The 26,297-nt window shown below is 33.7% G+C and overlaps 2 protein-coding genes across 2 annotated transcripts; both read right to left on the reverse strand.

Annotated features, from left to right (window-relative positions):
* Positions 1–6,204: 6,204 nt before the first annotated feature.
* On the reverse strand, positions 6,205–6,630 carry LOC131156114 (cell wall / vacuolar inhibitor of fructosidase 2-like). Its single transcript, XM_058109561.1, has one exon. The coding sequence runs from the start codon at positions 6,628–6,630 to the stop codon at positions 6,205–6,207; it is 426 nt and encodes a 141-aa protein (XP_057965544.1).
* A 1,770-nt stretch (positions 6,631–8,400) lies between these two features.
* LOC131155639 (cell wall / vacuolar inhibitor of fructosidase 2-like) lies at positions 8,401–8,973 on the reverse strand. The gene has a single exon (XM_058108896.1). The coding sequence runs from the start codon at positions 8,965–8,967 to the stop codon at positions 8,434–8,436; it is 534 nt and encodes a 177-aa protein (XP_057964879.1). The 5' UTR covers positions 8,968–8,973; the 3' UTR covers positions 8,401–8,433.
* Positions 8,974–26,297: the final 17,324 nt, after the last annotated feature.

Here is a 26,297-nt window from a genome sequence, read left to right on the forward strand (position 1 = left end):
GATGATGGCTAAAGAGCGGCTGTAGTACAAAGGAATGAAATGAAAACGTTATGCAATGAAATGACAATGGAATGACAATGCAATGAAATGAAATGTGAAACATGAATGATACGATTGGGAAAGAGTTACTTAAGGTGAAATGCAATGCAATATTAAGCTATGAATATGAATAGATGTGTATGATTGAATAATGATAGAAAAAATGATGTATTATGATATTAGAAGTATGTATGTAAGTAGAACATGTTACGATTAGGCGAGGTGCACCTTTCACCCGAGGGCTTGCTAAGTAAGGCGAGTGCACTAGTAGCTACATATGTGGCAGTAACCGCATAACGTAATAGGGTAGAGGGAACCTACTTGTATGGGCGGGTAGAACTCCCTATCCTTAGGGCCTTTGCCAGTAAGCTATTGTTGAACGGTGTGAGTACGAGATCAATTTATCACTTGAGGGCTTACTGAGTAAGGTGAGTGCCCTGGTATGCTTTAGCTGTGACCTTTGGGTTGCCTAAATATTAGAGCAAAGGGGTGCTACTTGTATGGGCGGGTAATCACCCCTATCCTCGAGTAATCTCGTGGGTCAAACATTTGTATGTTTTTGAATAGGATCAGAGAATGATTTCAAAAATTATGTTAACAATTTTTAAATGTTAAATATTATGTTGATTATAAACTCATGTTGACCACACACTGTTTTAATATATTGTTTCTTCCTTTACTAAGATGTGTCTCACCCGAATATGAATTTATCTTTTTTTTTTCCAGGATTTTCTCGAGATTGAGCTTTGAGAGCTCGAGGTTTTTATAGCATTATTGGGAAATAGAAAAAGAAAATGGTATATTTCTATGTTAATTTTGGGGAATGTAAATATTTATGTTTTGTGTCTTTATGTTTTAAGACTATTGAGTAAGGAATGATTGTGAAAATACTGAATTGTTTTGGGAGTTATGTAGATTTATGGAAATGCAGGTGATGAATTATTTAATATGGATTATAGTTAGAATTAGTAAACTCTGGTATTATGTTATATGGAGATTATGGTTATGTTTTCCGCTGCGTATATATTGGTTTATGGATCATCAAGGATTTTATCAAGTATAATGCACCGGACCCAGGTTTAAGGGTTCGGGGCGTTACAATGTCTATGTGGACTAACTGATGTACAGGTATAAAGAATTGTAGTGCGAATGAATGAAATTAAAATGAAATGAAAATGAAATGTGAATGAAATGGATATGAAATATGAAATGTGAAAGATGTAAAGTGTTAAAGGTTTTGTAAAGTGAAATGCTAAGAAATGTTAAAGTTATAAACATGAACATACATGGATAATTGAATAATGACAAACAGATTAATGTATTATGGTATTATCAATGATTATGCTAGTAGAACATGTCACGTTAGGGCGGGGCAAACTCTTCACCTGAGGGCTTGCTGAGAAAGGCGAGTGCATTATTAGTATCAGATGTAGCAGTAGGCTACATAACACACTAGGGTAGAGGGAAACTACTTGTATGGGCAGGTAGATTTCCTTATTCTTGGGGGTCTTCACTGGTTAACTTTGTATGAATTATGTGAGTACGAGATTAATTTATCATTTGAGGGCTTGCTAAGTAAGGTAAGTGTCTTGGTATGCTTCAATTGTGACCTTTGGGTTGCCTAATGTATCAGGGCAGAGGGCTGCTACTTGTATGGACGTGTAATCACCCCTATCCTTAGGTAGTTTCATGGGTAAATATTTTGCTTGCATATGAATACGATCAGGAAATTTTTTTTTAGAATTTATGTTAATGGCTTGCAAATGTTATTAAAATGTTGTTTATGAATCTCATGTGGACCACACATTGTTTTAATATATATTGTTTCTTTCCCTTACTGAGATGTGTCTCACCTGATTACAAATTTATTTTTTCAGGACCACCACGTAAACGAGCTTAGAGAAGCTCGGGGTTGATAGCATTTTTGGGGTTCTAGAAAAAGAAAAGGGTATAAATATTTTTTGATGATATTTGGGATGTGAATAAGTTATGTTTTATGTTTTAAAGTTTTCTGAGGTATGGATGGTTGTGGAACATACTGGTGTTTGTGAATACTTTATATTTTTGGAAATATGTGGATATATGAGAATACAGGTGATGAATGGTTATTATGGAATACCGATAGAATTAGTAAACTTTGGTATTTATTATTATGATTGAGGATCATAGTTATGTTTTCTGCTGCATATGTTTGAATGTATTTATGGATTATCAGGATTTTATCAAGTATAATGCACCAAACCGGGTTTGTCGGGTTCGGGGCGTTACAATTTGGTATCAGAGCAATAGATTTTCGGATTCTGCAAACTTAGGGATGATTTATACCAGAGTATAGGGATTATTTAGGATAAGGATACTAGATGAATAGGTTAGGTGTTGAGAAGTAAGTTCGGTGTAAGAAGTATAGGATTTTTTTTTGTAGTTTAAGGGCAGAAGTACGTCGATGATTTCCTGTGAATTTTTCTGAAGCAATCGATGGCCTTAGAAAAGTCACGGTAAACCTTAGATGATTTCGTTTCTGAATTGTGAGACTGGTCCTTATATAGAGAACTTGGACGTATATTGGATTAAATTATATAATTATGTTGTATTGGTTATGATATGAAATTCTTATCTCTTTTCTGTACTATTTTCAGGATGGACTCTGGAGATGAGAATATAGAGGCTGAAGGAAGGGAAGGTTCAAATACTTCCAGTGAAGAGGATGTTGATACTTCCAAGGTGCTGCAGGGTATAACTCGCCAGGTTAGGGCAGAGATGAAGAAGGAATCTAGAGAATAGAACTGTCCACCTTTAGGTTAGGGCTGCAGCATTAAGGAGTTAATCTAGTGACTGCAAAGAATTTGGTACAGGAAATAGAGGAGATCATGACTATACTCAACTGCACGGACGAGTAGAAGATCTGTTATGCTGCATTCAAGATGACTGGAGAAGTGAAACACTGGTGGCTTTCTACAAAGCTGCTAGAGGAACAAAGGCTAGTAAAGATAGCTCTTACCTGGGAGAGATTCAAAGAGCTGTTCTTTGACAGGTATTTTCCTTCATCTGTCGGAAAGGAGAAGATTGAGGAGTTTACTAATCTTACCTAGGGGGGAAGATGACCATTGCGGAATATGCAACAAAATTTGTGGATTTATAACGCTTCGCACCATTTCTGATCCCAAATGAGGTAAGGAAGGCTAGGAAATTTGAAAAAAGCCCAAGGCACAGAATATATGAGCTGATGGTGGGTTTCAGATTCAAACTTTCTCAGAATTAGTTGATAAAGTTTCAGTACTAGAAAAAAGTATCCAAAGTAGCACAGAGCCTTTAGAGCAAAAGAAGAGGCTTGCACTATCTAGTTTTCGGGACGAGGTTAGTCAAGGATCAGGGAAATAAGGAAAAGAGGCAGTGGATTCCGTATGCGAGGAATGTAATAAAAGGCATTTGGTTTGGCACTCTGAATTGCTTTAGGTGCGGTAAACCAAAATATATCAAGAAAAATTGTCGGGAACCATTGCCTATGGTATTTGTTCGGAACTAGTGTTAGAATTGGTGTATTCCAAAGAGAGGGGGGGGGGGTGAATTGGAAATTTTAAACTTTTCTCCTAGGTTAAATCAGAAGTCAATATGATTTGGTAACCTAGGGTCCTTCTACACAATTCCAAAAGTGCTGATATATAAAATACGTGGAATTTAAATCACGCACATTATTCATACCATAACATATACGTGCAGTAAATATAAAGTGCGGAAATGTAAATAGACACACGATATGTTATCGGGGTTCGGCCAACTGTGCCTATGTCCTCGCCTCTAACTCACAAGCTCAAGGATTCCACTAAAGGCTCACTTAAGGGTGGAGTGGCACCGTTTACAATCAGGTCAAATTAACACAGGGCTGACCTCAACCTTAACCAAGTCAATTAGCAGGGCTGACCTCAACCTACACGCCTTAACAGGACGACGCACCTAGCTTTCCTAACCAAGTCTAAGCCAATCTGGGACTATTCTAGGGCTAGTCTCCCTCTTCAGGCCCGTGTCTAGAAATACAACAAATGTGTATACAATCAAATGGTACAGTGATTGTGCTTTCGTGTAAAGTAGATATGTACCCAAATACACGCAATAACATACACCACAAATGATATAATATGTAAGTTCAGTGTGGTCTAGATAGTTCAACTCTCAAAGATATTTTCTATCAGTTTAATGCGTACGTGATAGTGTCAAATAGTATAATCTTTGCTTCATAAGATGTATTCAATCTAAGTACTCAATCAAAGAGATTAACCAAAAATATATATATGCTCAAACAAAGAGATTAACCAAATATATATATATGAAGCTCTAGCAATGTATAAGTTTGGTTTTTAAGAAGAATTTAATCTTTGTATTCAACTAAAGATATAAATCAATGAATGTTGTAACAAAAATTTTTCTCACACAAACAAATATCTCTTCAAAGATGTATCAAGATAAAACACACTAGATATTTGAAAGTATTTTTAAAATATTTGCAACCAAAAACAAGTATAATCTTCTCAAGATATTGTAATGAAGGTGCAAGCTTAGAAGATTTATCAAAGTCTTCTTAGGATAGACTTATCAACAAAGTCCCCTAAGTATCCTTAGGTTTGGCTCTCAAGAAAATCGTATCAATCAAACTAGAACAAGGAGGGCAAACCTTTCTACAACAAACACTCAATCAACTTAAAAGTGATGTAGGCACTAATAGATAATAAGCATGAGTGAATGAGGCTCATAAATGAGTAGTATAGGCTTTTGGATTTTTAGAGAATTCTCTCTTAATCAAAGTAGTTAATCCATGCTAATTTTCACAAATGATCTCATATATATAGACATGGGAGAAAATATGACCGTTACGAACCTATTGGGTATTATTAAGAAAGTTTAATGACATTTAAAACATTTTAACCCTGTTTAAAAAATATTTAACCACGGTAAGACAGTATTTATGTGGTTCGGCAATTTTGCCTACGTCCACGGAGTTGCAGGGATTTCACTATTATTTGGGAGAAATATTACAGAGAGTGCAACGGTACAATACTCTCCCTCTCGGTCTCTTGCAAAGTTTTGATCACCAACCCTAATCACCCAAAAGCAATCCTTTTATATGTTGCGCATAGGGTTCCGTTCCGAATGAGCCTTACAGCCCAAGCCTTCGCTCCATGGACTAAGTCTTAGGATAGAAATCTCTCATTAAATAAAGGTCAGGTCATCATCCAAATTTAACACAACTAGGCTCCATAAAAGCCCAACAATATGGATTAAATATTTTAGTTTTTTGACTAGGGATTTGCATTGAATGTGTGATATAATGTGTCTCTATGAACATATTCAAAATCAAAATCTAGATATAAAAGGATCATAATCCTAATTAATCAATAGGTGGCTTTAATTATCATCAATGAGCAATGCTTTAAATTGTGATTTTTCATATGGGACATATGTATATTCTTTTAATTGAAGGTTGAAACCGAAACCAATGTTCATGGATGATATAATGATGATTTTATATAGGCTTTATGAACAAAAACACAAATCATTATCTTGTTTTCTTGTATTTTTATTTTTATTTGTTGCATTGATGTAAATTTGTAACACTTGGGCATGCTTCGCTAGTCCAAAATATCCCACCTAATTATTCCATTCTTTACAAAAATTATATGAGGCTCATTCACGATGTTGCCAACAATTTTTATAAACCCCTTTCTTCTAATTCTCTGTATAATCAACACCAATGATACTCTCTTCATAAGCCCCATGTCTATTTCTTTCCAAATCAATGTTGACCCATTTTTGGATCAAAATCATTTCAAGAAAGATGTAATTACTAAAGCTTCTTATTAACAAACCTCGAAAATATAACATTAGAAAAAATTTGAAGTTCCAACTTTCAAAGAGTACTATTTCTAGTCTATACTAAGAGCATTTATCGTTGAGTGGCTTGAAAAAGGATAACCTTAGTCCATACTTTGTTTGAGTAGTGGAATATAATCAAATAACAATGTAAAAATATAAAAGCACATATAAACAAATGAAAGATGGTTAAGATGATTTTAAAAGTAAGAGAGATTGTACTTCTTTATTCTTAATAATGAAAGTTTGATGAAAGCAAAATCAACCTAAAATGTTTATAATACCAGCAGTAATATAAGCTAGCTACTCAAAAACATCGTTTGCGATGGTCAATGGTGACTTGATTGCATTTGGGGGTCCAGTGAAGGCAGACTCACAATCGATTGCCTGATCAGCCGCAAATGCCATTTCACCATTTGCTTCACCATAATTATTTGTATCCAAATAGCTACGAGCATTTCCAATGAAATCTTTACTCACCATATAGTCTGAGAAGCATTGGTGGAGACATTGTATAGCTAATGCATCCTTGGTTGTATTAAGTAGATGACTCACTTTAGCAAGAATCTCTGTATTATTTGCATTAAGCACCTTAAGCATCACATATGCAAGCCCTTTGACATTAATAGTACTACTGGAAGTGCTCGGATCTAACCTCAATGTTGATACGCAGAGTGTATAATTGTAAGTATTCTTACAACTGTCTTCTATAAGATCTGCCCTCGCCATCACTAAGAAATGAGATATAGCAAGAACAAATAATAAAAGTGCTAATTTCAAATATTTTGACTCCATTTTTTCCTCTTGTGATTGATTAGATCACATACACCAACAAGCCTCCAATATATATATATATATATGCCACATAATGAACAATAATTATTTAAATACAAAAAAATTTCTCTATTCAATAACCTTCTTGATTTGACTACAAAATATTTTTTTTAAGAAGATGCAAAGATTAGAAATAACAGGTTGTAAAATTTAATTGCCACATCATTTGCTTTTTTTAAGCATTAGGTTTTATCAATTAAAAATAAAGAATACAACTTTTTCTAATAATGCCAATGTTATTTTTGAACAAATATTGAAGAAGATATGGTAGGACAGTACATAAGTCTCATATAAAATTAATGTTTCAATGAAAGAATGATAAATCTTTGTAAGAATAGTTCTTTCATGTAAGACTTAGAATTCATCCATTGCATGATATCAAGTTAGCACTTAGACTTGTACAAGTGAAAAACTTAAGTTGGTGTAAGTCCTAACTAGTTACTGTTATATGCAATGAATGGGATCTAAATTCTATGTGGAGGAACTACTCAGTCTTTTATTCAAACATCAATTTTATATGAAACTTTTGATATGTCCTTCCACATCTTCTTTAGTATTTTATCAAAAAAATATAATATAGGCATTAATTAGAAATTTCAATTCTTTATTTTTTATTGATAAAATTTAATGATAAAATAAAAGAAATGAGGCGACAATTAAATTTTTAATTAATATGTTATTTCTAATTATTGCATTATCTTAAACAAAAATATTTTGTATTCAAATTAAAAGGTTTTCCCCGAAACTAAAACTTCAAATTGCCTAATATTAATAATGGAGTAATTCAAATTGCCTAGCATTAATAAGAGAAAAGTTTTTTAGAATTTAAATTGCCAACCATTAATACTGGAGTAATTCAAATTGCCAACCATCACAAAGTCACACTCTAATATCACTTGTTGTGTGAATATCCTGATTGTTGTAGAGATAAAATCAGATTTGTATTATGGTTTATGAACACTGCCAAGAAGATTTATAATTGATTAAAATCTAAAAATTAGGATAAGCAATCAGGTTATTCACACAACAATGGATGATATATTGATGATTTTATATAGGCTTTATGGACAAAAGACACAAATCATTATCTTGTTTTCTTGTATTTTTCTTTTGATTTGTTGCATTGATGTACATTTGTAACACTTGGGCATGCTACGCTAGCCAAAAATATCCCACCTAATTATTCCATTGTTTACAAAAATTATATGAGGTTCATTCACGATGTTGCTAACAATTTTTATAAACCCCTTTCTTCTAATTCTCTATATAATCAACACCATTGGTACTCTCTTCATAAGCCCCATGTCTATTTCTTTCCAAATCAATGTTGACCCGTTTTTGGATCAAAAGCACTTCAAGAAAGATGTCATTACTAAAGCTTCTTATTAACAAACCTTGAAAATATAACATTAAAAAAAAAATTGAAGTTCCAACTTTCAAAGAGTACTATTTCTAGTCTATACTAATAGCATTTATCGAAGAGTACTATTTCTAGTCTATACTAATAGCATTTATCGTTGAGTGGCTTGAAAAAGGATAGCCTTAGTCAATACTTTGTTTGAGTAATGGAATATAATCAAATAACAAAGTAAAAATATAAAAGCACATATAAACAAACGAAAGATGGTTAAGATGATTTTAAAAATAAGAGAGATTGTACTTATTTATACTTAATGTTGAAAGTTTGATAAACCAAAATCAACCTAAAATGTTTATAATATCAGCAATAATATAAGCTAGCTGCTCAAAAACATTGTTTGTGGTGGTCAAAGGTGACTTGATTGCAATTGGGGGTTCAGTGAAGGAAGACTCGCAATCGATTGCCTCATCGGCTGCAAATGCCATTTGAGAATTTGCATCGCCATAATTATTTGAATTCAGAAGGCTATAAGCTGTTCGAATGAAATCTTTATTCACGGTATAGTCTGAGAAACATCTTTGAAGACATTGTATAGCTAATGGATCCTTGGTTGTATTAAGTAGATGACTCACTTCAGCAAGAATCTTTGTATTGTTTGCATTAAGCACATTCAGCATCACATATGCAAGCCCTTTGACGTTAATAGTGCTATTGGAAGTGCTCGGATCTGACCTCAGTGTTGATACGCAGAGTGTATAATTGTAAGTATTCTTACAACTATCTTTTATAAGATCTGCCCTTGCCATCACGAAGAAATGGGATATAGCAAGAACAAATAATAAAAGTGCTAATCTTAAATATTTTGACTCCATTTTTTCCTCTTGTGATTGATTAGATCACATACACTAACAAGCCTCCAATATATATATATGCCAAATAATGAACAATAATTATTTAAATGCTAAAAAATTTCTCTATTCAATAACCTTCTTTATTTGACTACAAAATACTTTTGTTTAAGATGATGCAAAGATTAGAAAGAATAGGTTGTAAAATTTAAGTGCCACATCATTTGGTGTTTTTAGGCATTAGGTTTTATCAATTAAAAATAAAGAATACGACTTTTTCTAATAATGCCAATGTTATTTTTTGAACAAATATTGCAGAAGATATGGTAGGACAGTACATAAGTCGCATATAAAATTAATGTTTCAACGAAAGAGTGATAAATCTTTGTAAGAACAGTTCCTTCATGTAAGACATAGAATTTATCAATTGCATGATATCAAGTTAGCACTTTGACTTATACAAGTGAAAAACTTAATTTGGTGTAAGTCCTAACTAGTTACTGTTATATGCAATGAATGGGATCTAAATTCTATGTGTGGCGGAACTACTCACTCTTTTATTCAAACATCAATTTTATGTGAAACTTTTGATATGTCCTTCCACATCTTTTTTAGTATTTTATCAAAAAATATAATATAGGCATTAATTAGAAATTTCAATTCTTTATTTTTTACTGATAAAATTTAATGATAAAATAAAAGAAATGAGGTGGCAATTAAATTTTTAATTAATATGTTATTTCTAATTATTGCATCATCTTAAACAAAAATCTTTTGTATTCAAATTGAAAGGTTTTTCCCAAAACTAAAACTTCAAATTGCCTAACATTAATAATAGAGTAATTTAAGTTTTTTAGAATTTAAATTACCTAGGAGTAATGATGGAGTAATTCAATTTTCCTAGCATTAATAAGAGAGAAGTTTTTTAGAATTTAAATTGCCGAGCATTAATAATGGAGTAATTCAAATTGCCTAGCATTAATAAGAGAGAAGTTTTTTAGAATTTTAATTGCCTAGCATTAATAATGGAGTAATTCAAATGTGTAGGGGAGATGAAGAAAGGGAAGGACTTTTTTTTAAAAAATTATTATCTTGGGCATTTTTGTTAATTCTTTGACTGGGCAAAGAGAATAGAAGCTTCCTCCCATGGCAAATCTTTTATTATTGATGCATTTTTTATGTAACATTTATTACTTTTGTCGCAACTTTCTGGAGAAGGGTTTGGAAAGGCGAGGGATAATAGATATTGAAATTTGAATGAAGTCGCCACTAACCTATTATCTACCTTGGTGTGGTTAGAATACCTATTTACTACTCATTGATTGGTCTCTTGACTATTCCTAGGCCAAGGAATCAGTAGTCTCCGTCTGCTTTATTAGAATCGAGATTGAGAGTTTAATTATGTGAAGGGAAGGTACTAAAACCTCCCACACACCCGTTCTTCGAACGGTACTTAATTATTTATAAATTTATCCTTAAATTGAAATTGAATGTCTCTAATGTACTCCTTTAAAATAAAAAAATACATAAATAAACAAATAAAATAAATAAATAAATAAAAGTAAATAAATAAATAAATAAATTAATTAATTAAAAGGAAATTGAAAATCAAAGTACAATTTAGGAATGTCTAATAAGACCTCCAAACAAAGGGTAAACCTGTAACGCTTCAGACCCGCTATGTGGGACCTAGAGTGTTATGAGACTAACACGCATCTCTGAAACCATTCATGCATCGAAAAAAATAAAAAAATAATCTCGAATATAATATACCAGAGTTTTATATTTGTACTTCAACAAACTCATATCATATAATCATGTTTTCCATATTACAAACCTGGATGAAATATAATAAAACATAAAAACTAAAACATAACCATTCTAGTTTCACTCACAAAACTATCCCACCCTGGAGCTACCTAAGCTCGATCACCTGGATAATCTGAAAAGATTTAACCTATGACGGGGTGAGACACCTCTTAGTAAGGAAGAAATAATTTATAACAGTGTGTGGCTAAAGTGTTTATTAAACAATTAAAATATCCATCCAAAGTGTACCCACAATCCACAAATAGCCCAAATATCATGCCCATGATCACACAAGGTCAATGTCTTTATCATCCATTCACATACCCATAGTCATCAACATTTTACTGTTAATTCTTGAGAATAGGGAAGTCTACCCGCCCATACAAGTAGGTTCCCTCTACTCTAATGCTAACACTAGGGCACTCACATTTCTCAGTAAGCCATCAAGTTATGTATCCAGGTAAAGTCACCGAGAATGGGGAAGATCACTCGCCCATACAAGTGACTTCCCTCTACTTATCCACAAATAATTACCAGAGCACTCGCTTTTCTCAGATGACCCTCGAGTGGAGTACTCTACTTTACCATAAATACTTAATTAATTTAAAGTCACACATGGCCAACACAATTACTTCACAGAATTTCACGCATACATTGTTGGCCTTACAAGGCTTAAAATCTTGTTATCTTTTTTTGGTGTTAACAAACAAGTGGAATTTAAGAATTTAACGTATTTGTGTGAGTAATGTTATCTCAGGACTTATATATTAGAAAACAAGGTCAAAGTGCTCACAAAGATTAAATGAAACTTAAAAGAGTCAAAACATGAATTTAAAGATGATATTTTAAAGTTTGAAGAAAATGAGGACATGGATGATCAGCCAAAGAAAAGTTAGAAGTCAAAAGAGCAAAAGAAAAGTAAAGAGAAAGAGCTCAAAGAAAGACAAAGCATGAAAACTCAAGAACCTAGAATGTGAAAAGTTTTAGAAGTTTTTATATAAGTACTTTAATGTTTAAATATCATTTGAAATATTATGAAGCTCTTAAGTTAACTTCTTGGACCTAGATACCTTTTAACATACTTGAAAAATATTTTTATAAGGTCAAAAATTGTTTCAAAAAGGTTAGAATCATTTTTGGAATGAAAAGTACAAAAAAGAGAATTTCCCAATTTCTGTCATTTTTCATACATCCGCATTGAGGTGCAATTTGCTCTATCAAAAACTTCTTATTTTAAAATATGTTCAACATGAAAGTTGTAAGATTTTGTTTTAGATTTCGTTTTACACCAAGAACACCTAATTTGGAGTTGTACATAAAATGTTATAAGAAAAATACTGAAGCGGGATCACAACTGTTAGCCAACTGAACACTATTCACGGGAGGAACTTCAGCTGACCGAACAGCAGACAGAGCCACTTTAGATGACTAAAGAATAACTTCAGATGACTGAAGATTAAGTTCATTCATCTGAAGATTTTTTTTCTGATTTTTTTAAAGAGGCAGAACCACCTCAGATGACTGAACCCGAGACTTCAGTCATCTGAACCCTGTTAACGGGCAGAAAATTTTCAAAGTTTAAAATTTTAAATATTAGCTATTGTGCTCCAAACTTTCTAAAAACTTGGGAAATTATCTAAGGAAACTTTAGTAACAAGGAAACTTGTCTGAAAGCCTATAAATACATGGTTTTGCAAATCAAAAACACCATGAATTGAAAAAAAATCCATTTTAGAAGCTAAAAGCATACTTGTTCTTCCAAAATTCTCTTGTTCACTCATTGAAAATCTCTTTTGCTAAGATATTCTGAAGTGCTGATCCTTCCTCCTTTGAATTCCTACTACTAATCCTCATCAAGGAAGGATATTGGTGAATACTACACTTGAACTTCATTCTATTTCATATTGATACTTATACATTGAAGTATATAGTGCTGAAATTGTACTAACTTGCTCTTTGTGAGAGTATATTTGTATGCATATTATATCTTGTTTCTTGTAGTTATTTGACGTTCCAAGGATTGTTTGGATAATTGGCTAAGAAAGGGGATATTGCTTAGAGAGGCGGGCTCTGGCCTAAAGGAGTGACCGAATGAGGGGTCATTGTTTGGAGAAGGGCGGCTCTAGCCTTAACCAAGGAGTGTTGTAAACGTTTGTTCCACCCCTTAAAGGAACAGGTTTAGTGAATCCTTTGGTGGTTTTCCAAAGGAGAGGACATAGGCTGGGTATAAGCCGAACCTCGTAAAAATCTTGGTTTCACTCTCTCTTTCCCTTTGCTCTTTATTTTCAGTTCATATACAAATGCGTGGATGTTTTAAATATCTAAATCATACATACTATGTATATTTGGAAATCAAGTAAACTTAAAGTCCAATTTTGATTTGGGTTGCGGAAATCGAAAGTGAGTATGTTGGTTAGACCATATCTTGCGGAAACCATACGGAAGTATGTTACTTGGTTAACATCCCAAAGATAAATAACCTGAGAGTTTATTTGAATCCTGAATATTGGGAAGAGTGTGGATATTTTGTTGATTGTATGTTATATTACACATCTTATTGAAGATGCAAATCCATCAATACAGGGCTTTATATCAGTGAATACAAATTTCATATATACATGGCTTATATAAACAAACAAATCATGTTAAGGTCTTATATTACCAAAGTGTTGTATGTGTTAATTTGGCTTGGTTGTGTACTTTCAAATTGTGATTGATTGGTTTGGTTGAATGATTACTTTGATGATTGATTACTTAGATGGTTGAATGATTGTATGATTGAAGATTGAATTAAGAAATAAGCTTTTCTGAGAGTTTGAAAAATCAACAACAAGTTAAGAATTCATTAAAAAGACTTAAAAGAAGTTAAGAATTTTTAAAGAGAATTAAAAGAATATTTTAAAATCCAATTCACCCCTCCTTGGGACTACATCTTAATTTCATACACCCATATCATAATCAATCCACATAGAATATTCATACAATCTTCAACTATACCCACACAGGGTCTACATTCATATAACATATAATCGTCCATAGGATCAAACATAGCATAAATGTCCACAGAGGACTGGTCCACACAGGATTAATCTAATCACAACATAAATGTCCACACAGGACTAGTCTGTACAGGACTAATCAAACCACAGCATAAATGTCCATGCAAGATTGGTCCACACAGGACGAATCAAGTCACCACATAAATGTCCACGCATGACTGGTCCACACAGGACTCAAAACAACACTCCGTTCATAGTAAATAGGTAAACAACCTCCTTATACCACTGCCACTGTTTACCTCCCAATGTAAATGTCCATATAACGACCTCCTCATACCACTAAGAACGTTATATGACAGTTGTAATAGGTACAATATAACGACCTCCTTATACCACTGCCAACGCTATATCGTAATTTACATGAATCACAACCCAAATCAACAACAACCAACCATTCAACATATTCACGATTCTACCACAATTTACACAACATCAGCATATTCAATAAGCCAGAATTCACAATCAAATAGTATTCACATTCTCAATAATTCTTCATCCCACATTATCCACCCTCATTTAATTATCAAAAATGGTTTCAACCACACGATTTTTCCCAATATAATTTATCAATCTAAAAACAACATTTTCAATACCAATAAGGTTTAGAAAATTATACCCATATATATATATATATAGAAATTCATACTCGAAACTAGTCGTTTAAAATTATTAAAAAGCTATTGTAAAATATTTCCCTTTACCTACTCCTCGAAATTCGACCCAAAATCAACAAAACGAGACCCTTTTATCCAAAAATTCCAAATTTCTCAAATCTTAGTAAAACAGCCTTATAATACTTCCTAGGCTCCAAATGACAATATTTGCTATAAAATTCCAAAATAACTCACTTACCTTGGTTTTGGGATGTTTCCCAAACTTCTCAAATCAAAGATCTACACAACCTATATTGCAAAGAATCTTCCTAGGAGCCTCGTGGTAGCTTTCGATCGTCGAACCGAGTAAAATCCGGCCGGAATCGAAAAGAGAAGGTAGAAGAGCAGAGTTTATAGAGAGAGAACGAGAACATGCAGGAAGTTTTGCGCAGAAATGAAAGAAACCACTATTTATACGCAGAGATTTGTCGACGAGGCACGTGGACTCGTTGACGAGTCCTAGTACAAAGTTCGGAGACGAAACAGCCAACTCGTTGGCAAATTTTAGTCATTTGAAAAACCTCTACTCGGTAATTCCTTGTCGACAAGACGCGTACCTTCATCGACGAGCCGAGACAGAACACTCATCGGCAAGACCAGTTTGTTCATTGACGAATGCTTGCTTCCCCCCCCCCCCCTTTTACAAACTTAATCTTCCTTTATTATTTCAAATGGTTAATTTTTTTTCTCGGGTCATTACAAAACCTGCTTCAGAGCTATAGTACATTTGAGGTCTGAAATATCTCTTTACCCTTTTTGAAATTATCAAGACGCAATCGCACAAAAAAAAAGTTAAATCATCAAAAAGTATCTTTAAAAAATATTCCCAGATTTTTCAAAATCTTTGTAAAATTTTTCAATAATTTTTATAAAATTTTATGGGATTTAAAAATATTTTCCTAATTTTTTTGGTATTTTATTTTCATTTTTTTAAAATTCTAAGTCATAATAACTCAAAATATTTTTCTTGACTTCAAAAATATTTTTCCAAAACTTTACCTATTTTTCCTGATTTTTTGTGATTTTTTGGTTTCTTTCTCAAATTTAAAATTTGTTAATAAAAAACTAATCAAAATATTAAACAACATGATAAAATAAAAAATATAAGAAATAAATAAAATAAAATAAAATAAAATAAAAGAGCAGTTCGAGTCTTAACTGAGTCAACTGGTTCAATTAAATTGAACCAGGTCAAACCTAGTAGGTGTCACGTGTCCACCCACTGTGGTGACACGTGACATCCCTTTAAAAAAAAAAAATGAAAATAGGGTGACCTCACTCTAAAACGTGTCAACACTCAATTATCCTCCTTTTTTCTTTTTATTTATTTATTTATTTTAAATAGGACGACGTCAGCATGACATCACCCTAACACGTCTCAACACTCAGTTGACTCAAACATTTAAAAAAGGAATTGCTGACGTGGTGAAGATCTGACCATCCGGAAAAAACACAGATCAGATGGTGGAGATTGAACCACTTCACCCATGAAACACTAGGCCTAGAATGTGCAAAGTGTCACCACTGAGTGGTGATATGTGCCTCACCACGCCTAAATATAAAATACCCAATTTTTTTTTGTTTTTCTTATTTTTCACTTCCTCTCTCTCTCACCTCTCCTGATCTCTCTATCTCTCTCTCTCTCTCTCTCTCTAGTTCTTCTTCTCCTTCTCTTCTTCTTCTTCTATTCCCTTCTTCTTCCTATCCTTCTTCCGCTCAGTTGTTTTGTTCTTTTTTTTTTTTTCGATTTCTTCCCTTATTTTCTCTCCCCTCCTAATTTATCTTCCTCTCAGTTTCTATTTTCTTTTTCTTCTCCTTTGATTTGATTTCTCTCTCATTTTCTCTCTTCTTATCTCTGGTTTCTCTCTCATTTTTTTTTTAAATTTATATTCTTTTTTGTTTTGTTCCTCATCGGTTCTTCCTGATCCGTTCTTCTTCTTTTTATCTTTGCTTTTTTTTTTTTCATTTTTTTTTCTCACTGAATATTGTGTTTCTTTTGCAGATTTGATCTACATGAAGATCTAGAGTTTTCTGATACCTTCCAATATTCTCCCCAGGACTAAAATAAGTATCCCTTTCCCCCTTCTTTCTCTTTATTTTCTTGCAAACAAAGTGGGGCTGAAATCATGCTGGGCTCAAGCCCATCATTTGGTTTTAAACAAATTTGGGCTAAGGCCCAATATGAATTTTAAAACAAAATTTGAGCTTAGGCCCATTTAGATTTTAAAATAGAATTGGACTTAGTCCCACTGTGGGTTTTAAGACAAAATTGGGCTTAGGTCCACTGTGGATTTTATAACATAATTGGGCTCAAATTTAAATAGGTGGGCTAAGCCCACTTCTAGATTCATGTACTAATGGACCTAGATCCAAATTGGGTTTGGGTCTCGGGTTTGTAAGTTCTTGAGTCAAATGGGTCAACCCGAACAAATGTGTCGGCTTATTAGGCCCTCAAAGTGGGTCAAGTCAATGGCTTGCAGTAGATTTTCAAACTAAATTAAGTATAGAAAAGAAAGAAAAAAAATTAAAACAAAGACCTACCTTTGGTCTTCAAAATCCTCCAACTTTGAACTAAAATATGATGCCTCTTTTTTGATTGTATGCTACTTTGGTGCTCTTTGAATGCCCTAAGAATTGTTTTATCTTGTCTATTTTTTTGAACTTCTCTCTTTTCTTTTCTTTCCAAAATTCCCACACTGCTTGTATGTGAATTTCTTTGTAATTCTCCCTGTAACTCTCACGCTTGTGAATTTCTCACTATAATTCTCACATTGCGCCTATCTCCTCTGCTGTGTAAATGTCGTCTCATTCTCTTAAATGCTAACTATTTATCGGATTTTGAGAAAGTCTAATTAAATGCTCTATCCTACTTGAAGGAGTGTGTAAAAGGTTTGCTTCACCTAGTTAGGGGAGCGGTATAGTGTAATCCTTGGGTGGTTTGCCTAAGGTGAGGACGTAGGCAGGTATAGCCAAACCTCGTAAAATCTCGGTGTCTTTCTCTTCCCTACTCTCTTTAATTTTTTGCATATATATACAAACTGTGTGGTTGTGAATTTAATTTTATACACATATATAAATTACATGGATTGATTATTTTATCGCTGAAAATTAATTTACTTTTGGGAATTGTGGAAACCATAAGGGAGTACGTTGATTGATCAATATTATTGTGGAAATCACAAGGGAGTATGTTGATTTATCAATACTAAAGCTCACTAATATATTGATTGGTTGCATAATTCAAGTTGCATATTTGACATCAATATTTTAGTTTTGGAAGCTTGGTTGAATTTTCTATTGTGTTTCAAATTGAGAAATCAAGATCATTTTGTTGAGTGGATTGACATATTCAAAAGCCGAATCTTGGAAGCATTGCTGGAATTAATATATTGTTTTATATTTGTTTGGACTGTAGGATCGTATGGGTGGGCTTGATACACATGGGTGAACACCAACATGACCCAAAAGGTTAAGTCTATTGGATCTTTAGCCCAATCATGTATATAAGCACCATCATCCACTTTAATTTTCCAATGTGGGACAAGCTCACAAGTGGAATTCTCAACAATCTCCCCATCACTTGTGAGTTCCAACTACTCCCCCTTGAACGAGAAACATCTCCCTTATGGGAGTAAGCCCAATTCCCCAATAGTTGCTCAAGTGGGCCTTACCACTGGCGCCTTACATGTTTCGGATTGTATTCCATGTGCCTCCAAATCAATCCTACCTCTCACGTCTTGACCCTATTCGGATCCATCCCTAGGCTAGATGATCTTTATTGGCCTCGGTCACACACTTGATCCTCCAACTATTAGCACGTCAAGAGAATAAATTTCACGTTTTGACTTTTTATGATGTCGCTCACCTAGAGTGACTAACCATCGGCTCTAATACCACTTGTTAGGACCAGAGGAGCCTATGGGTGGGCTTGATACACATGGGAGAACACCAACTTGACCCAAAAGCTTTTATTGGGTCTTAAGCCCAACCATGCATATAAGCACCCATCATCCACTCTAATTTTTCAACGTGGGACAAGATCACAAGTGGAATTCTCAACAATATTGAAGCTTATCTTGATTGATTAAATAAATTCATTGGGTATTGGTCTAAGCTGCTGGAAGAAGTCTTGAGAGACCTACAAAGTATTTAATTTGGTATTCTCATTCATAAAGAATTATAACTAAATTAATTCTGAACTGGAATTGTGATTTAAATTCAAATCTTACATGTGTGTTTGCTAAAACTAAAAAGGGTTAAGAAAGAATTAACTAACAAAGTTTCAAAAGAAATTTTCAATCCCAATTCCCCTCCCCCCTTCTCTGAGTACACTTTACTTTTCTATTGGTATTAGTACGAGGTTGTTGTAAATCTTAACCTAGAAATTACATAAAGCTCTCTATGGCACACCTAGGTGTATCTCCCTTTGTTGAAGGTCAATCCTCAAATAGACCACCTATGTTCTTGCGGTGAAAACTATACCTTTTGGAAACAAAGAATGAAAATTTATTTACATACTATGGATTGGAAAGCTTGGAAGGTTGTCACACATGGTTACCTTATCCCCACTAAAACCATAGGATGTAATGAAATACCTAAGGAAGAAAAAGAGATGACTGACAATGATCTTAAGATGTTGCAAGTAAATTCAAGTGTTATGTGTAGATACCCAGAAAATTTAATTTATGAAAATAATAAAGGAAAGAGAAGAGAAGGGGAAAAAAGGGGAAAATAAATTTTAAAATGTGCATCAGCAGGGACTCATCTATGAATTCATTATCTTCGTCGACGAATGTCCTCCTTGGTCTTGTCGACACATACATGTGTACTCGTTCACGAGTCACAGAAGGGTGTTCATCGGCGAAGATAGTGAGTTCATCGACAAACCATTAATGGCCTGAAATTCCTTGCTCTCGATGTCTCCTCATCAACGAGAAACGTGAATGCATTGATGAGTCTTTGTTGATGCCCCTTTTAAAATTTCTTTTCCTCTTCTTTTCCTTTCTCTTCACTTTCCTTTATTATTTTCATAATTTAAATTTTCTGGGTCTCTACATTCTCCCCACCTTATAAAATTTCGTCCTCAAAATTTGCTGTTTATCTTATGTATCAATCTCTGAGGAAAGACCCGCTGTAATTTCATTAATTGCCCTCACTTATGGTGGAGGAATATCATGATTATATTTATGGTCCTGAGAGATTACAATAACCAAACAAAACTCTCCCAAAACCATCAAAGTAAAAAACTATTAAATACAACTGATTAACCTGCACAAAAATCTACTGTAATCTAGTGCATATATAAAACATTTTCTTTCTTCTCGAAATCATAAATAGAAACATGTAAATTCTTCACGTTTAAAGAATAAAAAAAAATTAAATGAGATATTTAATTGCTCGACATTTATTTGCTAATTTTGCGTGAAATTCAAAATTATCAAAAAGTTAGATAGGAGTTTTGAAAGCCAAAAAAGGCCATGCTTTTGCTGTGTGTGTATGGAGAGAGAGAGAGAGAGGCATGCCATGACTCCTCTCCTTTGCTGGAAGCCATGTATCCTCTTTACATGGCCGACTTGTTGACACCAATACACTTTAAAAATCAACGGTCACAATTTAGGTAAACACTTTACATTAAAAATAAAAATAAATCTACTACACCTTATTTGCTCCTAGAAGAGTTTGCCTTGCCCTAACGTGACATGTTCTACTAGAATAATTATTGATAATACCATAATACATAAATCTGTTGGTCGTTATTCAATTATTCATATCTATTCATGTTCATAATTTTAGCATTTCTTTGCATTTCACTGCATTTTACTTTACATAACCTTTAACACTTTACATCTTTCACATTGCATATTTCGTATCCATTTTATTCACATTTCCTTTTCATTTCATTTTCATTTCATTCATTTGCACTACAACTCCTTTTAGCTGTTCCTCAGTTAGTCCACATAGATATGCGCTAGAATCTGCTAATAGAACTCTTTTTAGCTGTCATCAATTAGTATACACCTCCTTTTAACTGTCATTTTATACATGATTGTGTTATCAAACACAAACAACATAGTGCTTATAAATTTCATTATCATTGCATTTCTTACATAGCCTGCATCTTATACATATAGCATATGTTCAAACAACATTATTATCCACTCATGCCACACATTTTAGCAGAAAAGTTCATACATTGCCTGTAAAATAAGCCAACCAACATTTAACGTTTAATACTGAAAATAAACCTTCATTTCTTACATAATTACCCTGAAAATATTTTCCACTTTTTTCGCTTTATTTTCACAAATACGTAACTAAATAAGCAGCCCTAAACTGAAAAAAAAAAAACATCATTTAAATGGTTGGCATTTTATACCCACATGAAAACATATATATATATATATATATGTACATATATATAACATAATCCATTTTTATTTAATATGAGAAAAACCTAGTTTAATATATAATTTTCCCCCTTACCTGAATCCTTGAAATTCCCCAATAGGTATCCCAAACTGACGCCTATGATGCTCACCCGAACCCTAGTTCAAAAACCCTAGTTTAATTAAATAAACCCCAAATAAGCTATTATTTTTTCTTTTTCTCAACCTATAAATCTTAAATAAACTTATAAAAACTCAAAACTAAGAATCCAGACCCTTACCTCAACTTAGGAGCATTTCCCACAAAGCTTAGTTTAAGAAACTTGAAATTAGGATAGCTTTCCCGAGGGGGGGGGGGGTTAATTGGAATTTTAGAATTAGTTCAAGTTAAATTCTTTGCTTATATATCAACAATCACAACAAATAAATTTAAAACACAATTCAACCACAACCAATCAACAAGATAATCAAAATCTTGATCTTAATATCAATAACCCTATAATAAATTGTAAAGTACGCTGAATTTATGTAAGCCCTGTGTTTATTCCAAACTCACAATTCTTCTTTGTGTTTGGCTTTTAAACAAACTTTCAGATTAATAAGTTTAGGATGATCAACCAATATAGTCCCTTTTGGTTTCTACAATCAATGCTAATCAAGCCAAAGCTGTAGTGACCCAAAGAATAATAGCATATAAATAATAATGAGGGAGAGAAATAGAAACTGAAACAGAAGGAGGCCGTAGACTTCATCGACAAACGTTAAGCATTCGTCGACGACATTGCATTTGGGGGATAATCATAATTTCAAGGAAACTACCAAGCTTCGTCGACGAACACAAGGGTTTGTCGATGAAGTTCTGAAGGATTTCGTCAACGAATGTAGGGCTTTTTCAATGAGAAAATACCGAGCGAGGTTTTTGGTTGCTCTGAATTTCATCGATGAATACAGGGTTTCGTCGACAAATTTAATGAAGGACTCATCGGTGAGGTGACGTGTCTCATCGACGAATCTAGCCCTATAAATAGCTAAAAATCGAATTTTTTTATCACATTTTAACACTCCTCTCTCTCTCTCTCTCTCTCTCTCTCTCTCTCTCTCTCTCTCGTCTCTCTCCTTATGTCACTCTCTCCCTTCTCTCTTCGATTTTGGCCCCGCCAGTCGCAGGATCAAAGATTTGAGGCTACCACAATGCTCTCGGCGAAGTTCACTACAAGTCTGCCGGAGCTGATCGTGGGGAAAATGAAGTTGGATTTCATCCCAAATTCAGGGTAAGGCCTTTTAGTCCCTTTTTGACCTTATGACAGTTATAGGAAATGATATAGGCAGAAAAATACCAATATTATGTTCTGGAGAATATTATTTTCAGGGTGTTTTGTAGGAGGGCCTGCGGGTATTAGGCTAGTATTCCATAGGGGCTTTCCAGTAGTCAGGTAAAGGAAATATGCTATGCTAGGTATTTTTAAAGTATTATACAGTTTATCAAATGATGAAAATTATGTATTATAGTATTGTGTGACTTTTGAATATGAATATAGTACGAATATATGTTTTACGCTATTTCAGTATTCTAATTTTATGATATTTCAGTACCATGATTACACAATCTTCAGTATTATGATTATGTAGTTTTAGTGTTATGATTATATAGTTCTCAGTACTACGATGCATGAATTACAGTACAATTATGCGTCATCATGGTTATTACGATTATTTCAGAATCATGGTAATTCAGATAGTTGTATATAGAAATATATTATATAATATCAGACCCTGTTGGAGTTGCAGCTACAGAGCACAATACTGTTGCTATAGATATTATGTTACTTTATAAGTGCAACCACCTATTTAGATGATACGTGGTAAGGTCGATCACCTAGGCCCTTGAAGAGGTTAGACTCCCCATCTAGATATGGGTTGAGGTGGGCAGATTGACCGATGGAGTATAGTGATTTATTCCTAGTTGGCTAGCGAGGGTAAATCCAGCCTATGGGCCGCACAACCCTATCATGAGGGGGTAAGTCATGACACACAGATAACCACAAGGAACATTTTCAGTTATTATTACGTATGTATAGATTTTCAGAAACAGGGAATAAACTTACTTATACTAGAAGTACTTTGAATTATAACCCATAATACTGTTATGTTAAGCAACGTGGAAAGGGGTGGTGAATTTTATTTACTTATACAGTATTTACATATTTAGTTATTCATGATTATATGAAAACAGATTTTCATAGTATAGTAGCTCATTTCCCACACACTAGTAATAGCATATTTCGTCTTGCTGAGCGTTGACTCATCCTAGTGTTAAATCATTTTTCAGGTGCTCCAGGTAGGCGAGCGAACCAGGCTCGTAGATAGAAGGGCTTCAGTCGTGCCCTGTCAGTGGAGAGTGAGTATATTTTTGGGAATGATTTTGTATACCCTAGCTAGTTGAGGGTCTTTTGGGAACAGTGGTATGAGTATATTTTGGGAAACATGTAGCACTCTGGTATTGTATGGTATGGTATGGTATTGTATATATTTACATATGGATATGTTTATTCAATTTCTGCTTCTTGTTGCTTAGGTTTACGGTTGGGTTTATCGCAATATGGTATCAAAGCATGCTAAATATCATAAAAAAATTCTCAGTTATTAAGCAGGTCGTTACAAAAACAAATTATCCTTCGGTCTATTTAACAACCATACATTCAGAATTAACAATTTAAAGCATGCACATAAGCTGTAAGTATTGCTGAAAAATAAAGAGTAAGGAAGAAGAGAGATACAAGATTTTTACGAGGTTCGGCTTATACCCAGCCTACGTCCTCGCCTTTGGCAAACCACCAAAGGATTCACTAATTCAGTTCCATTGACGGGTGAAACAATACCCATTACAATCACTCCTTCCGTTAGGCTAGAGCCTGCCTCTCCGAACGAAATTTCCTTGTTTGGTCCAACGATTCTACAACCCTGAATCATCTATAAACAAGAACCAAGATAGAGAAGAGTTTTTGTACAAGAAAACACTCTCACAGCAGAGTAGGTTAGTACAACATTCAACACAATAATGCTACAAAGTAATTCAAATATAAAAGAATTTGAAGCTCAATGCTCAATTTAGATCATCAAGTATCTTCCAAAATTTGAAATATTCAGACTTTGAAAACTTTACTTTAGTTTGTATCAGCAATAACTCGGTAGTTGAAGATGGATGAACACAAGAGAATTTGAGAGTTTTTTAGAGAACTTTGATTGCTGGAAATTTCTTGGTGTTAAAATCTTTGAAGTTTGGGGCTATTTATAGATGTTTAAAATTAATTTCTTACCCCCAAAGTTTCCTTGAAGTAGTTTCCAAGTTTTTCAAAATAATGGTGTCCAAAAACTTCATTCAAAAAATCTTTCCGTTGAGAGTTTTTATGCCAACGTTTGAGTGGCAGTCCCCTGCCTTGATTGGGCAGTCGCCTATCATAGAACAAACTCACAACACAGAATACTGGCAGTCGCCTGCCAGAACCAAGGCAGTTGCCTGGCGTGACCACTCAAGTGTCTGGCTATGTTCAGGTAGTCACCTAGCATGCTACTGTCTCTTTAAAAAAGTTCTTCATTTAATTTGGCAGTCGCCTGCCATAAGAGGACAGTCGCTTGGCCCTTCTATTTTGAAAACATTTTTCTTTTTCAAAAACCTTTATTTTCTTCGATTTGAAAAACATTCTTTAGAGTTTTCTTAAAAATATATTTCTAAGTTTCTTTTGATTTTATGAGAGCTTCAAATCAGTTTATACTTGAAATTTTCTTAAAGAACTTACATTCAAACATCCTTAAAATTTTAATCCTTTGATCTTCAAGTAAGTTCTTGTTCTTACATCATCTTTGAGTTTCTGATCTTTTGTTCGAGCTTTCATCAAGTTGTCTTTAATCCTCATGCTCTTCAAGATCTCTTTTTAATCCATAAGCTTTATCATCCTTTTGAGCTTTGTCACTACCTTTAAGATTTGCCTTTTTCCTGAAAAACTTTCACTTGAACCACATTAAACACATCATGATTTGTTTGTCATCAAAATAAGAATTGTAAGCCTTGTTAGGCCAACAATCTCTCCCTTTTTGATGATGACAAATAGAGAGCAAAAATAATAAGAGATAAAACTCAATGATCCCCCTTTCAACAAGCATGATATATCCATAGTCACATAAGTAATGAATTTTTGGTACTTGCAAAATAATCCATACAATGTTTCATACAAGATCCATACAAGATAATACAATCCACACATATTTATAGTCTTACAAATCATAGCATATTAGTATTTTTCATTTTTGCACTCCCTTCTCTCAAACATCTCTCCCTTTGGACATTAATCAAAAAGAAGAAAAGAGTAATAAAAAATAAAGAAGTGTTGTAATACATAGTACTTGTAAACATAAAGAACATACTACTAATACATAGACAAAAGTTTTTTAAATCGCTCATAGATGAAACACATCAATCAAAGGCTTCCATAGATCCACTTTCTTCTTCTTTGGCTTCTTCTTCTTGTTCACCAGATTCATCATCACTTGATGGAGTAGAGCTGATATCCATTGGAGATTTGCCTTTAGAGGAGCTGGCCAAATGTTGTTCAATCTTGTCAACTCGATCAACAAGGCTTGAACAATGAGTTTCTACAGTAGAAACCTTCCCCCTTAGAGTACTAAGTCCAGATTGCATTCCATCACTGAAGGTCATATAGTGATTAAAAAATGGAACGAACCAAGAAGGAGTTTCCGGGTCAAGTTGAATTGAAGATGCTAGTATGGAAGACTGAGGTGGTGGTGTAGATGATACATGACGATGTCCCTTATGAAACCACCCTTGAGGAGAATTCTTATATCCCATACGCTTAAGAATAGTATTAGAAAAGATATTGTAATGGGTTTTGCTAGTGTAGTTAAATGATGGTGTAAGAACATTGAAATGAGCAAATACCATATTTAACATCCCACAATATGGTAGAATGACACGAGGGGCATCAACGTTCATAATAATCCACTTTATAAGTAAACTTGGAAGATCCAACTTTTTCCCTTTAAGAATACACCACATTACAAAACAATCTAAGAATGAAATATGATCATGAGAACCAGAACGTGGTAGGATATTGTATGTAATAAGTTTGTGCAGGATTAGAGCTTGTAGATTGAGCTATTTGTAAAGAGGTGGATGTCCAAAGTTGACAGGTGTATCAGTTAAGACTAGAGGTAAAAATTCCTCTGGAGTGAATCCTTGGGACATAATCCATTGTTTCTCAACAATGTGGACCTCAAAATCTCTTAGCTTGACATGAAGAATTTTTCCCAAAGATATGGGAGTTAAATGAATATTTTGCCCTAGAAGATTTGTCTTGATCCCATTTTCATCCCTTTCCATATTTGCATAGAAAACCCGAACCACGTTTGGATAGTATCCTTTTGCTTGATAA

The sequence above is a fragment of the Malania oleifera genome, chromosome 5, assembly GCF_029873635.1.
Source record: "Malania oleifera isolate guangnan ecotype guangnan chromosome 5, ASM2987363v1, whole genome shotgun sequence".
In the NCBI taxonomy this organism is placed as follows: domain Eukaryota; kingdom Viridiplantae; phylum Streptophyta; class Magnoliopsida; order Santalales; family Ximeniaceae; genus Malania; species Malania oleifera.